A 13,820-nucleotide genomic window follows, 5' to 3' on the forward strand; every position below is an offset into this window, starting at 1 on the left:
AACTTACATAATGTTCAAAAATGTTCTCTTTTGCTTTAATTACTTATTATCAAATGGGCAAAATTAATAATATTTTTAAAATCACAAAAATGGAAAATGGACATTTAGAGTCCTGCAGGCCCCCAGATATATCCATAAGTCCTTCAGAGAGGGAAAAAGCCTAATTGTTTCTTCCTAGAAGGCTTTAAATTGATTTTTATTTAAGGCGCTAGGATCTAGGATTCTTTTTTTCTAACACAACATAGAACTGCCTTGTGGAGAGTATTAAAATGAGAGATACTTGAAAACAGCCTCCTTTTTTTACTAATTAATTTTGTGACATACAAAACATGGCACATAGAGAAAGTACATTTTATATAAATAACCTAGATATTTATATTTAGATATAAATATATCCAAGGTCAAGAAACAGAACATTACCAGTACCCCAGAAGGCTCCTTGGTGTGTCTCTTCCTATCATAATCCTCTCCCAATCCCTAGAGATAAACAATAAAATGACTTTCATGATAATCAGCTATTTGATTTTGTATGTTATCACTCATAAAATATCAATATGCAATTAATTTTGTCTATTTTTAAATTCCATATATCCAAATTTATATTCTTTTCTGTCTTTCTTCTTTCACTTAGTATTGTTTAGGAGATCCATCCATATCGTTCTGTAACAATATAAGGTTCTATAACAACATGAGGTTCTCCAAGGTATATATACTTATGGGTGGATTGCTGGGTTATGGGGTCCATGAATCCACAGCTTTGCAAGATAATGCCAAAGTATGTTCCAAAATGGTTGTAGCAATGTAAGAGAATTTCCACTGACCCCAAATTTCACCAAACCAACCCTTACTATTATCAGACTTTTAAATTTATGCCATTTTGGTAGGGGAAGAAATGGTTCCTCACTGTTGTTTGAATTTAAATGAAGCTAGACACATTTTCATATTTTTATTGGCCATTTGGATTTCTCTTTATGTACAGAGTCTGATATACTATTTTTTTTCATTTTTTATTGTGGTAAAATACACATAACATAAAATTTACTGTCTTAACCATTTTTAAGTGTACAGTTCAGTGGCATTAAGTATATTTATGTTTATATTGTTGTACAACCATCACCACTATCACACTCCAAAACTCTTTTCATCTTGCAAAACTGAAACCCTGTACCCATTAACAATAATTCCCCTATTTCCCCCACCCCCAGCCCCTGGAAACCACTATTCTATTTTCGGTCTCTATTATTTTGACTACTCTAAGTACCTCATATAAGTGGAACCATACAGTATTTGTCTTTGTGACTGGCTTATCTCACTTAGCATAATGTCCTCACAGTTCATCATGCTCTGGCATATGTCAGAATTTCCTTCCTTTAAGGCTGAATAATATTCCGTTGCATGTATGTATCACATTTGGTTATCCATTTATCCATTGATGGACATTTGGGTTGCTTCCACATTTTAGCTGAATACTGCTGCTATGAACATGGTTGTACAAATATCTCTTTGAGACTCTGCTGTCTTTTCTTTTGAGTGTATATGCAGAAGTGGAATTGCTGGATAATTTAATTAATTCTATTTTTATTTTATTTTTTTCTTTTTGGGACAGAGTCTTACTCTGTTGCCTGGGCTAGAGTGCCGTGGTGTCAGCCTAGCTCACAGCAACCTCAAACTCCCAGGCTCAAGCAATCCTCCTGTCTCAGCCTCCCAAGTAGCTGGGACTATAGGCATGCTCCACCATGCCTGGCTAATTTTTCTATATATATATTTTAGCTGTCCATATAATTTCTTCCTATTTTTAGTAGAGATGGGGTCTCGCTCTTGCTCAGGCTGGTCTGGAACTCCTGACCTCAAGCAATCCTCCTGCCTCAGCCTCCCAGAGTGCTAGGATTACAGGCATGAGCCATTGCACCTGGCCTATTTTTAATTTTTTGAGGCACTATACAGTGGCTGTACCATTTTACATTCCCACCAATGGTACATTCTCCACATTGTCACTAACACTTGATTTGTGTTTCCTGAATGATTAGTGATGTTGAGCATTTTTTCATGGGCTAATTAGCCATTTGTACATCTTCTTTGGAGAACTGTCTGTTCAAGGCATTTGCACATTTTGGATTCAGGTTGTTTGTTTTGTTATTGTTGAGTTCTACACGTTCTGTATATATTCTGGGTATTAATACTGTATCAGACATATGATTTGCAAATATTTTCTCCCATATTTTGTGGTTTGTCTTTTTATTTTGTTGTGCCTTGAATGCACAAAATTTTTAAATTTTCAGGAAATCAAATTTGTATACATATTTTCTTTTGTTACCTGTATGTACCTTTGGTGTTATATCCAAGAAATCATTGCCAAATCCAATTTTGTGGAGATTTGCTCTATGTTACGTTTAGATCGAGGATCCACTTTGAGTTAATTTTTGTATATTGGATTTAGGTAAGGGTCCAACTTCATTCTTTTGCATGTGTATATCCAGTTTTTACACCACCATTTGTTGAAAAGAGTGTCTTCCTATTGAGTGGTCTTGGCACCCTAGTTGAAAATCATTTGATCGTATGTGTGAAGGTCTATCACTGAGATCTCTATTGTATTCCATTGGTCTATATGTCATCTTTATGCCAATACCACACTGTTTTGGTTAGTATAATTTTGTATTAGCTTTTTGAATTAGGAAATATGAGTCCTCCGGTTTTGTTCTCTTGTATTTTCAGGATTGTTGTGGCTGTTCCGGGTTCCTTGAGATTCCATATAAATTTTTGTATGGATTTTTTTGATTTTTATAAAAAATTGACAGGAATCTGTAGATTGCTTTGGGTAAAATTGACATTGTCAAAATATTAAGTCTTCCAATCCATGAACAAGCCATGTCTTTCCATTTATTTAGGTCTTCTTTAACTTCTTTCAGAAATGTTTTGTAGTTTTCATTGTACATGTCTTTCACCTCCTTGGTTAATTCCTGAGTATTTTATTATTTTGATGTTATTGTAAGTAAAATTCTTTTCTCTTCTTTTCTTTTTTATTTTTAATTTTTTCATTTCAGCATATTACAGGAGTACAAATGTTTAGGTTACATATATTGCCTTTGCCCCACCCGAGTCAGAGCTTCAAGCATGACCATCCCCTAGACAGTGTGCACTGTACCCCTTAGGTGTGAATACATCCATCCCCTCCTTCCGCCTCCCACCTGCCCAACACCCGATGAATGTTATTACTATATGTACACTTAAGTGTTGGTCAGTTAAGTCAGTTAATACCAACTTGATGGTGAGTACATGTGGTGCTTGTTTTTCCATTTTCATGATACTTCACTTAGTAGAATGGGCTCCAGCTCTATCCAGGATAATACAAGAGGTGCTAGATCACGATTGTTTTTTGTGGCTGAGTATTACTCCATGGTATACATATACTACATTTTATTAATCCACTCATATATGGATGGACACTTGGGTTGTTTCCACATCTTTGCAATTGTGAATTATGCTGCTATGAACATTCAAGTGCAGATGTCTTTTTTATAGAACGTCTTTTGTTCCTTTGGGTAGATGTCCAGTAATGGGATTGCTGGATCAAATGGTAGATCTACTTGTACCTGTTTAAGGTATCTCCATATTGCTTTCCATGGAGGTTGTACCAGTTTGCAGTCCCACCAGCAGTGTATGAGTGTTCCTATCTCTCCACATCCACGCCAACATTTATTGTTTTGGGACTTTTTGATAAAGTCCATTCTCACTGGAGTTAAGTGATATCTCATTGTGGTTTTGATTTGCATTTCCCTAACGATTAGAGATGTTGAGCATTTTTTTCATACGTTTTTTTCCTCCAGGTACTATTAAGCAGTTTCTATGTATTACTGGTTTTTAGCAATTTGGTTATGATATGTCTTGGTTTGATTTTTTTATATGTGCTATCTTTCTTAGGGTTTGTTGAAGTTCTTGGATGTGTAGATTTATAATTTTCATCAGCTATTTCTTCAATTATTTTTTTGTCTGGACCCTCTCCTCCTTGGACTCAAATTCCATGTATGTTAGATTGCTTGATATTGTCCCACAAATTACCAAGACACTGTTAATTTTGTTCAGTTAATTTTTTTCTCTCTGTGCTTCACTTTGGATAGTTTGTATTTCTATGGCTTCAGTTTTAATAATCTTTTCTTCAACAGTGTCTAATCCCATTTGATATTATACTTTTTATGTCTAGAAACTCTATTTGGTTCTTTAAAAAATATTTTTAATTTCTCTCATGTTCATGTTTTCCTTTGAATACACATAGTTATCAAAGCTGTTTTAAGATCTTTATTGCTAGTCCTATCATCTCTGACATTTGTTTCTACTGACTGATTTTCTTTTTAACTATACATTACATTTTTCCGCTTTCTAAGCACAGCCAGTAAATTTCTATGGGATGTTGAATATTAATAGTGATTAGTTCAGATTAGTTTTGAATGTCAATTATTACATAGAAGTGAGGAGAAAACTTTTTTCATAGTCTTTTGGCCTAATATGTATTTCTCATTAAACAGACTGTCAGATTTGTAGGACATTTAAATGACCCAATAGATGATATCTAACTTTGGTCTCCTTGCTGCATGATGTTAATATTGTTTGAAAATTAATATGATTATTTCTGCACTTGGAATTCATTTCACTCTTTTGATCTAGATCAACCATACCTTTCTCCTTTGAGTTGCCTTGTTTATTGCAAATTCACCACCTGATGTTCTCTCAGATAAATCTTGGCTACATTAGAAAATGCTTCACTTTTAGGTAATAAATATCGCTTTTAAAAAGTCGAACTTGTGCTAATTGACTTTTTTTTTTTTACAAGGTACAATAGGTCTGTTGCTAAAAGCAAAAAACTGGCAGTTATAAGAAGGCATTTGTGATATTTTAAAAATTTTAAAATATACTTTCAAATCTTTTTTTCCTTTATATTTTAAGAATGTGGTTATTTAGAATGAGTTCATTTTATTCACAGTGCCCCATATGAAACCAGTTCTGGCTCAAACAAAACTCTTTAAAATAGGCTTCCACATATAGCTGTTTACTTATAAATGTTATAATGAATGATACTGTCTATGAGGTTTGTTTTCTTTATCCAAAGGAAGGCTATATGAAGTTGATGCACTTGTGATAGTTGGCAATTTTTGTAAATAACTTATTCTTTAAATTTTGAAGTGATTTTCTGTTACTTAGTAATGGTAATTTTCAATCACTTGTATCACTATGATATCTTAGATATTCACTGTTTGAATATTAAATGTGCATTTTATAGTTTCAAGAGTTGTGTGAAGAATTTTTGCCTTTAAACCTTAAAATGATTTTAGAGATTATCTAAGAAAATTTTATTGTACAGATAAAAATGTAAATTTTACATGTGAAATAGAAGTTTTGTGAACTTAATGATATTGAAAAGTATTTTTTTCCTTTTTAAAAAATTTTTAATAGATCTAGGGGTATAAATTGAATTCCATTACATGTACATATATTTTGTATAGTGGTGAAGTCTGGGCTTTTAGTATACCCATCACCCAAATAGTGTACATTGTACCCCATAGGTAATTTTTCATCCAACATCCCCTCACCCCCCCCTTTGAGTCTCCAATGATACTGCTATGTGTGTCCTTGGGTTCTCACTTATAAGTGAGAATACTTGGCATTTACTTTTCTGTTCCTGAGTTACTTCACTTAGGATAATGGCCTCCAGTTCCATCCAAATTGGTGCAAAAGACATTATTTCATTCTTTCTTATTGCTGAGTAGTACTACATGGTATTAATATATACATACCACATTTTCTTCATCCACTCATTGGTTGATGGGCACTCAGGTTGATTTCATATCTGTGATTGTGAATTGCACTGCAATAAACATATAAATGCAGGTATCTTTTTATATAATCATTTATTTTCCTTTGGGTAGATACACAGTAGTGGTATTGCAGAATTGAATGCTATATCTACTTTTGATTCTTTGAGAAATCTCCACACTGACCTCCATAGAGGTTGTACTAATTTACATTACCACCAACAGTATATAAATGTTCTCTTTTCACCACATCCATGCCAACATCTCATTTTTTGACTTTCTAATAATGGTCATTCTAACTGGAGTAAGATGGTATCTCTTTGTGGTTTTAATTTGCATTTTTCTGATGATTAGTGATGTTAAGCATTTCTTTATATATTTGTTGGCCTTGTCTATATTTTCTTTTAAAACATGTCTGTTCATGTCATTTGTCCACTTTTTAACAGGATTGGTTTGGCGTTTTTCTTGTTGAGTTCCCTGTAGATTCTAGATATTAGTCCCTTTTTGGACACATAGTTTGTGAATATTTTCTACCATTTTGTAGGTTGTCTATTCACTTTTTTTATTATTTCTTTTGCTGTGCAGAAGCTTTTTAATCAAGTCTCGTATATCTATTTTTGTTTTTGTTGCATTTGCTTTTGGGGTCTTAGTCATAAATTCTTTGCCTAGGCCAATGTCCACAAGAGTTTTTCCTAGATTTTCTTCTAGGATATATATGGTTTCAGGTCCTACATTTAAGTCTTTACTCCATCTTGAGTTAATTTTTTGCATATGGTGAGAGATACAGATCCAGTTTCATTATTGTGCATATGGTAGCCACTTTTCCCAACACCATTTATTGAAGTCTGTCCTTTTCCCAGTGTATGTTTTGTCTGTTATGTCAAAGACCAGTTAGTTGAAGGTATATAGCTTTATTTCTGGGTTCTCTATTCTGTCCCATCGATTTAAGTGTCTAGTTTCATGGCAGTCCCATGCTGTTTTGGTTACCATATCCTTACAGTATAATTTGAAGTCAGATAATGTGATGGTTCCAGTTTTGTTCTTTTTGCTTAGGATTGCTTTGGCTATTTGGGTTCTTTTTTTGGTTCCATGTGAATTTTAGAATTAATTGCTTCTAATTCTATGAAAAATGATGTTGGTATTTTGATAGGAATTGCATTGAACCTGTAGATTTCTATGTGCACTATGCTCATTTTAACAATATTCATTCTTTTGATCCATGAACATAGAATGTTTTTCCATTTGTTTGTGTCATCTATGACTTCATTCATCAGTGATTTGTAGTTCTTCTTATAGACATCACTCACCTTGGTTAAATATATTCCTCCTAGGCATTTAAATTTTTTTTGTAGCTACCATAAATAATATTACATTCTTGAGCTGGTTTTTGGCTAGATTGTTATTGGTGTATAGAAATGGTACTGATTTCTGTATGTGGATTTTGTATCCTGAAAGTTTACTGAATTCATTTATCAAATCTAAGAGTTTTTTCGTGGGGTCTTTAGTGTTTTCTAGACACAAGATCATATCATCAGTGAACTGGGATAATTTGACTTCCTCTTTTCCAATTTAGATGCCATGGGCCTGGCGTGGGGGTGGGTTTCAGTCTCTTGGGCAGCTGGTGTCATGTGGGTGGTGGCAGTAGCAGTGGTGGAGCCCACCCACTGGGACCCAAGCCATCCATGTTGGTCTTACTGATAGCTGTGATGGGTTGTGTGGGCTTGCCTCCAGTTCCACAGGCAAGGGCACTGGGTATTGTCCTATGTGTGCTCAGGAGAGTTTGGTCTCCCCTTCACCTATCCCCTCTAGGTGGTGGCTGTAGCTGTGTCACCTAGAACGTGGCCTGAGGGTGGGGTGCAGCCCAGTGTTATACTCTCAAAATGGTGCCAGCTGTGGGCCTGGGATCAGAGAGGATGGGGCACTTTCAGGCACGTGGCAAGGACAAAAAACTGTAGGCAGTATGTCTCATGCAAGTCTCAGTCTCACGGGAGTCTGTTAGGAGGGTGGTGGGTATTGTAGGTATACACAGAAGAGCCTTGTCTCCCCTATCCTTGCTTAGCTGGGCAGAGGCTGTAGCTGTGTTAGCTTCAACTGAGCCTGAGGGAAAGGCACAGTTCAGCATTAAACTCTCAAAATGGCCTGCCATCAGGGAGTGTGGGGCCCTTCCCAGGCAAGAGGAAGCTGTGGGGATTGCAGTCCACTCACATCTCAGTCTCACAGCAGTCCAATCTGTGCAGGGAGGTGGGTATTGTCCTAGATATGCATCAGAAAGCCTGGTTTCCCTGTCTTTCCTCAGCTGGGTGGTGCTGCAGCCGCATCAGCCTGAACTCCAATAAGGAGTTTTATGAAAAGGAATGACATGGTCTGATTTCCATTTCTGAAAAACTGATCTGACTGCATACAAATGGTGTGGGTGCATGAGCAGAAGCAAGAGGACCAATTAGTAGTTCAACACAGCGATGGAAGTGACTTGGATCACGAAGCTGGCAATGGAGCTGGTGAGATATGAGTGAATTTGAGATAATTCTGGGAGGAAAACTTGACTGGACTTGCTAAGAGAGAGAATGATGAAGAGGGAGAGATCAATGATGATAGATTTTTTGGATTGAGCACCTGGATGGATATTAGTATCATTTACTGAGGGAAGAAAAGCTGGGAGGGGGATAAAATAAGCTTGATACATCTCTTATGTATTCAAGTGAAGATTAGTAATTGGATATATTATCATATCCATATGTTTCCAACTGCCTGTCTTCAAGGGAGAAGCCATGTATGAAAATATCAATTTGAGCTATATCAACATATTGGTAGTATTTAAAGCATGGTAATGGATGAACTCACCCAGGATGATGGTGTAGAGTGAGAAGAGTAGACAATCCAGACCTAAGTTATGGAGCACCACAACATTTAGTAGTCAGCGAAGGAGGATCCTGCAAGGGAATCCATAAGGTAGCAAGTAGGAGGAAAATGAGGAGAGTCTAATGATGTAGAAGCTGTGATGTATTAATTTCCTAGGACTACCATAACAAATTATCACAAACTTGATTACTTAAAATGACAGACATAGTTCTGGAGGTTAGAAGTCTGGAATCAAAGTGTCAGCAGGGTCATGTTCCCTCTGCAGGCTCTAGGATGTTTGTACACTTCCTACTTTTGGCTGCTCCTGGCAATCCTTGGCTTATACCTGCATCAATCCAATCACTGCCTCTGTTGTCATATGTCCTTCTTGCCTATGTTTATGTGTCCAAATTCCCCTCACCTTTCTCTTATAAAAATATCAGTCATTGGATTTAGGGCCCATCCTAATCTGGTATGTCCTCATCTTAGCTTGATTACATCTCAAAGAACTTCACTCCAAATATGGTCACAATCACAGATACTGGGGGACTAGGACTTGAACTTATCTTTTGAAGGTGGGGGCACAATTCAACCCACTACACATGAACATTAGTTTTTGATCAGCATCTATTCTCACTTCCTTCTGTGCTCAAATCTGTTATTCAAAGGATAGAATCTAGGGATCACCTTATCCAGACTCTCTTTCCATAAGGGTTCTGGATATAATTTAGGTTCTTCCAATGAGACTCAGAAGACTTGCGTGGAGACTTGGAAGGTAGCGGCTGTTTCCTCCAGCAGTGGTGGTTAATGTATGAGCTCTAGCAGATGTGAGTTTTTGCGGTGGCTGGACTCTACTTTCCACTGTCTGGTCACTTTGGTGCTATGAGATAACACTCTTTAGCAGGGATTCCCTATAGCTTTATGGGATCTGGGGGCAGCAACTTCCTAAACCGAAAGCTTAGCAGTAATCCCTTGGAATCCATTCTGATCATTCCAATGATTTTGTAAGCACCTAATGACTGCATTATATCTCTGCTTGAAATACTAGAATGGTTTCTGTATTCTCTATTGATCTCTGACTGATAAGAATAGACTGGTGTTTCAATAAGAAATGTTATCTGTGCCAAAAGCTGGTAATAAAAGAAGGAGAAATGCCCTTGGGGTTTGTATTCTTTAATTTCAATTTCCACCTGCTCATTGCTAGTGCAATTCCTTTTGTATCTTTATATTTATTTTTTATAGGAAGCATCCAATCAGATCTTGCTTTTTAAAGAATCAAATCTGACAATCTCCGTCTTTTCATTGGGGTATTTAGACCATTTGCATGTAATGTGACTTCTGACGTGCTTAGGTTTAAATCTATAATCTTTTTCATTTTCAATTTGTCCCATCTGTTCTTTGTTCCTATTTTCCCTACCTTATTTTAGATGAACTAAATGTTTTTATGATTCCACTTTATCACTTTTGTTGACTTTATTAGCCACAATGCCTTGTTTGGTTATTTTAGTGGTTGCTCTGGGGTTTACAGTACAGATCTTTAATTTATCACAGTCTACCTTCAAATGACTTTGTATCAGTTCATGTATAGTACAAGAATCTTATAACAGCATAGTTCCACTTCTCCACTGCTGAACTTTGTGCTGCTGTCATATACTTTGCTTTCACAAATGTTATAAACCTCACATTACATTGTTCTTATTTATAACAATTATCTTTTATAAAGATTTACTTAATAAGAAAAAAATCAAATATATTTCCCCATGCAATTTATTACCCTATGTTCTTCATTCCTTTCTGTAGATACATATTTCCATCTGCTATCATTTTCTTTCTGTATGAAGGAATTAACATTTCTTGTGATATGTATCTTCTAGCAATGAATTCTTTTGCCTTTTGCCTATCTGAAAAATCCTTATTTTGCCTTCATTTTTAGAGGAATTTTCACTGAGTATACAATGCTCAGTTTAGGACTATTCCCTCTCTGGGCTCTTCCCTATGACTGAGGCAAGACTTTTGTGTGTAGTCTACCCAATGCCCTGTGTATTGTGTGATTTTTTAATCTGGCTTCTGGGAAGAGACACTATTCCTAATTTTGTGTACAGAGTCCCTAGACACTGTTACCTCTCATCCTTTAGGTTGATTCCCTTGCCTCATGTAGTTTCCTCATACGTATGCATTGCTATCAAGGCAGAGCCCCTGCAGATATATGGAGATCTTTCTCCATGTTCCTCTTTTCTCAGATACTTCGTCCCAGGGACTTTAGATGCTTTGTTCTCTGTGAACTCTCAGATTCATCTCCTTAACACAGAGAGTGTGGTAGGCTCTGCCTGGGTTTCTCGTCTCTGCACCGTGGCCTGGAACTCCTTTCAAGGCAGTAGGCTGGGGCAAGAGTAGGGCTCATCTCATTTGTCTCCTGTCTCTCAGGGATCAATGTCATTTGTTGCCTGATGTCCAGTGTTTTGAAAACTGTTGTTTCATACATTTTTTCCCATTATTTGATTGTTTTGGGTGAGTAGAATTGTGCCCCTTGTGACCTTAGAGAGCAGTTTTAATGAAGTGGTGAGTACATCACGACTGAGTGAGTGGGAAGTGAGAACGTATACCTATCTTTTGAGAAGTTTTGCTAGCAAGAAGAGGAGAGATACAGTTGCAGCTAGAGAGGAATACAGTTTGAAGAGGTTTTTGTTTTTCTTTAAATGAGAAATGGTAAAGCATGTTTGATGCTTGTGAGAATGTTCTAGTTGAAAGGACCCAACTGATTGTGATGTAAGCAAAATATAATACTTTCACGTTGTTTCTGAAACTTAAAAAATCAAACATATTAGTGTAAGAGTAAATTAATTTTATTGACTGATGAAAAACTAAAGTGATAAGAAGTATGGATAGTAAACAATAATCACTGAGTTCTGCTGAAATTCTATATTTCTTTTCACTTTAAGCCAAAAGAACATAAAATTATAGACTATTAGTGAGCTAGTTGCTTTTAGTTCTTTCAACAAAAACTGCATAGTTTAGCAGTTGCACAGCATTAAATATGTACATTTTTGCAAAATCCTGAAAGTTTTAATTTTTGTGTTGACTTCAAAGGCTAATGTAATCACCTACACTGGTCAGATTCAGAGTTTCTTTTCCCTTTTCTGCCACCCTGTAAAGAAAAATAGAGCAAATTATTCAGGAAAAACCATTTTGGTGCCATTTTCATTTTAAAAATATATGAGACCAAAGGCATTTTTGGGTATGAGAAGGAGACAACCTCTTTTTTCAATTTGTTGTAAATTTGAATCTACATACCACTAAATTATTTTCAAATGGTTATTTCTATAAATGGTTAAAGCAGGTTGTAGAAAACAATTACTTCTCTTTGATTTAGTCTTGGCTTAGTAAGATCACCCATATCTTATTTTCAGAGCTCATTTTGACCATCTCAGAATTAAAAAAAAAATAAACGTTTTGATCAATACTAAAATAAACCACACATTTAATTTGCTCCATATGATCAGCAAATTTAGTAATTCAGTTCATTACATTTCAGGTAATTCAATTTATAATTCAAGTTTTGTCTATTGTTGTTCATAGTAGCATTAGAAATTTGATTAGGTTCATCTGTGGATTGAAAAGTAGGTAGTGGCATATATAAATCTGTATTTAATTTGTTCCATATGAAAAACCATTTATGGTATTTGACTTGAGCCAAGGAAAAAGAAAGGTAGCTTAAAAGACTAGAAGAATTTTATACAAATTACTTTTAACATAACATTTTCTACTTTTTTCTGATTTAAAAATACCCACTGCATTGCAACAATATAGAAAGTACAAACATACAAAGAAGAAAATTATAATCATCCATAATTAACCCCAATTTAACCATAAATGATGGTTTGATGTATTTCCCTTACAATAGTTTTATAGTTTCCCCCACTTTTATAGACTATGGCAATGGTACCCAAACTTAGTTGATGATTAGAATCACCTATAAGTAGTAACATTTTAAAAATTCTAACATCTAGGCCTTGTCCCCACCTATTCAATTGGCTAACAATGGGTAATTCAAAAAGCATTCAAGTGATCCTGTTGATCAGCCAAGTTTGGGGACTATCTGTCTGTGGAAGTGAATTTCTCAACATGGTGGTTGTATTGGGGCATGTGCAGCCCCAACTCATTGATAGTAAAGGTAGCTTCTCTTCATTTCTTTCATCCTTTTTCTGACTATAGTTTCCCTCTTAGGGTCAAAAACATTTCTATGTTAACCTTCTAAAACAAAATAAAACAATACCCCAGTATAAGATGCTGTCATTTATTCCTGACCACTGCAATTTATTTTTCCCGTTTATTAATTATAGAGAGGAAAAGATAGCTTTACAATGGGGATATCTAGGAGATATCACTGTATCCAAGTGATCAGATTTATGATATAATGGGACAATTATCATTTTGTACCTTTCCCCAATATGATTCAATAGCATGTATGCCATATCTTCTATCTAGTACCAAGGATTTTCCTTAATTACTTTAGTTATTATGGTACATACCAATATCTAGAATAACCTTAACATCCAAATTGTAAATTATATGACCAATAACAAAATTAGCAATATACGCGGTGAATATATTTTTGCCTAAGAATAAAATAGTACATTTATTTTCACAGTTATCTATTACAAATGTATTTTTTGTAATGAAAACACTTTAAAATTATAAAAGCATACCTGGTATTTGGCTAATTCTGCTTGTAATACTTTTACTTTAGATCTTTCTTGTTCTAATGCAGCATGAAGTGAAGTCACCTATAACCAAATAGTCAATAAGGAAAAGACAGTTTTTGTCTTTTTTGGCAAATACTTTTTTTTTGGAGACAGGATCTTGCTCTTTTGCCTGATCTATAGTGCAGTGGTATCATCAAAGCTCACTGCAACCTCAAACTCCTGGGCTCAAGCAATCCTCTTTCCTCAGCCTCCCACACACATCACCATGCCCAGCTGATTTTTCTATTGTTTGTAGAGACAGGGTCTCTCTTTTGCTCAGGCTGGTCTCCTGGCCTCAAGAAATCCTCCTGCCTCAGCCTCCTCAAGTACTATGAATACAAACATAAGTCATCATGCCTGGCCACAAAAACTCTAATTCTTAAGACTTACTCACAATGATGATTTTTGACAACTAGGTGGATGAGTAATGGAGGAG

The 13,820-nt window shown here is 35.5% G+C and overlaps 1 protein-coding gene across 2 annotated transcripts in view; it reads right to left on the reverse strand.

The window, feature by feature from the left end:
• Positions 1–11,470: 11,470 nt before the first annotated feature.
• Positions 11,471–13,820, reverse strand: part of GKAP1 (G kinase anchoring protein 1) — a 66,869-nt gene continuing 64,519 nt past the window's right edge. For both annotated transcript variants that reach the window (XM_045562217.1, XM_045562216.1), the window contains 2 exons: positions 13,349–13,426; positions 11,471–11,787 (listed from right to left, as the gene is read on the reverse strand). In XM_045562217.1, the coding sequence (XP_045418173.1) occupies positions 11,740–11,787; positions 13,349–13,426 (126 nt within the window). In that variant the 3' untranslated portion in view covers positions 11,471–11,739. The remainder of the gene's footprint in view (positions 11,788–13,348; positions 13,427–13,820) is intronic.

Source organism: Lemur catta, chromosome 10 (assembly GCF_020740605.2).
Source record: "Lemur catta isolate mLemCat1 chromosome 10, mLemCat1.pri, whole genome shotgun sequence".
Lineage (NCBI taxonomy): Eukaryota > Metazoa > Chordata > Mammalia > Primates > Lemuridae > Lemur > Lemur catta.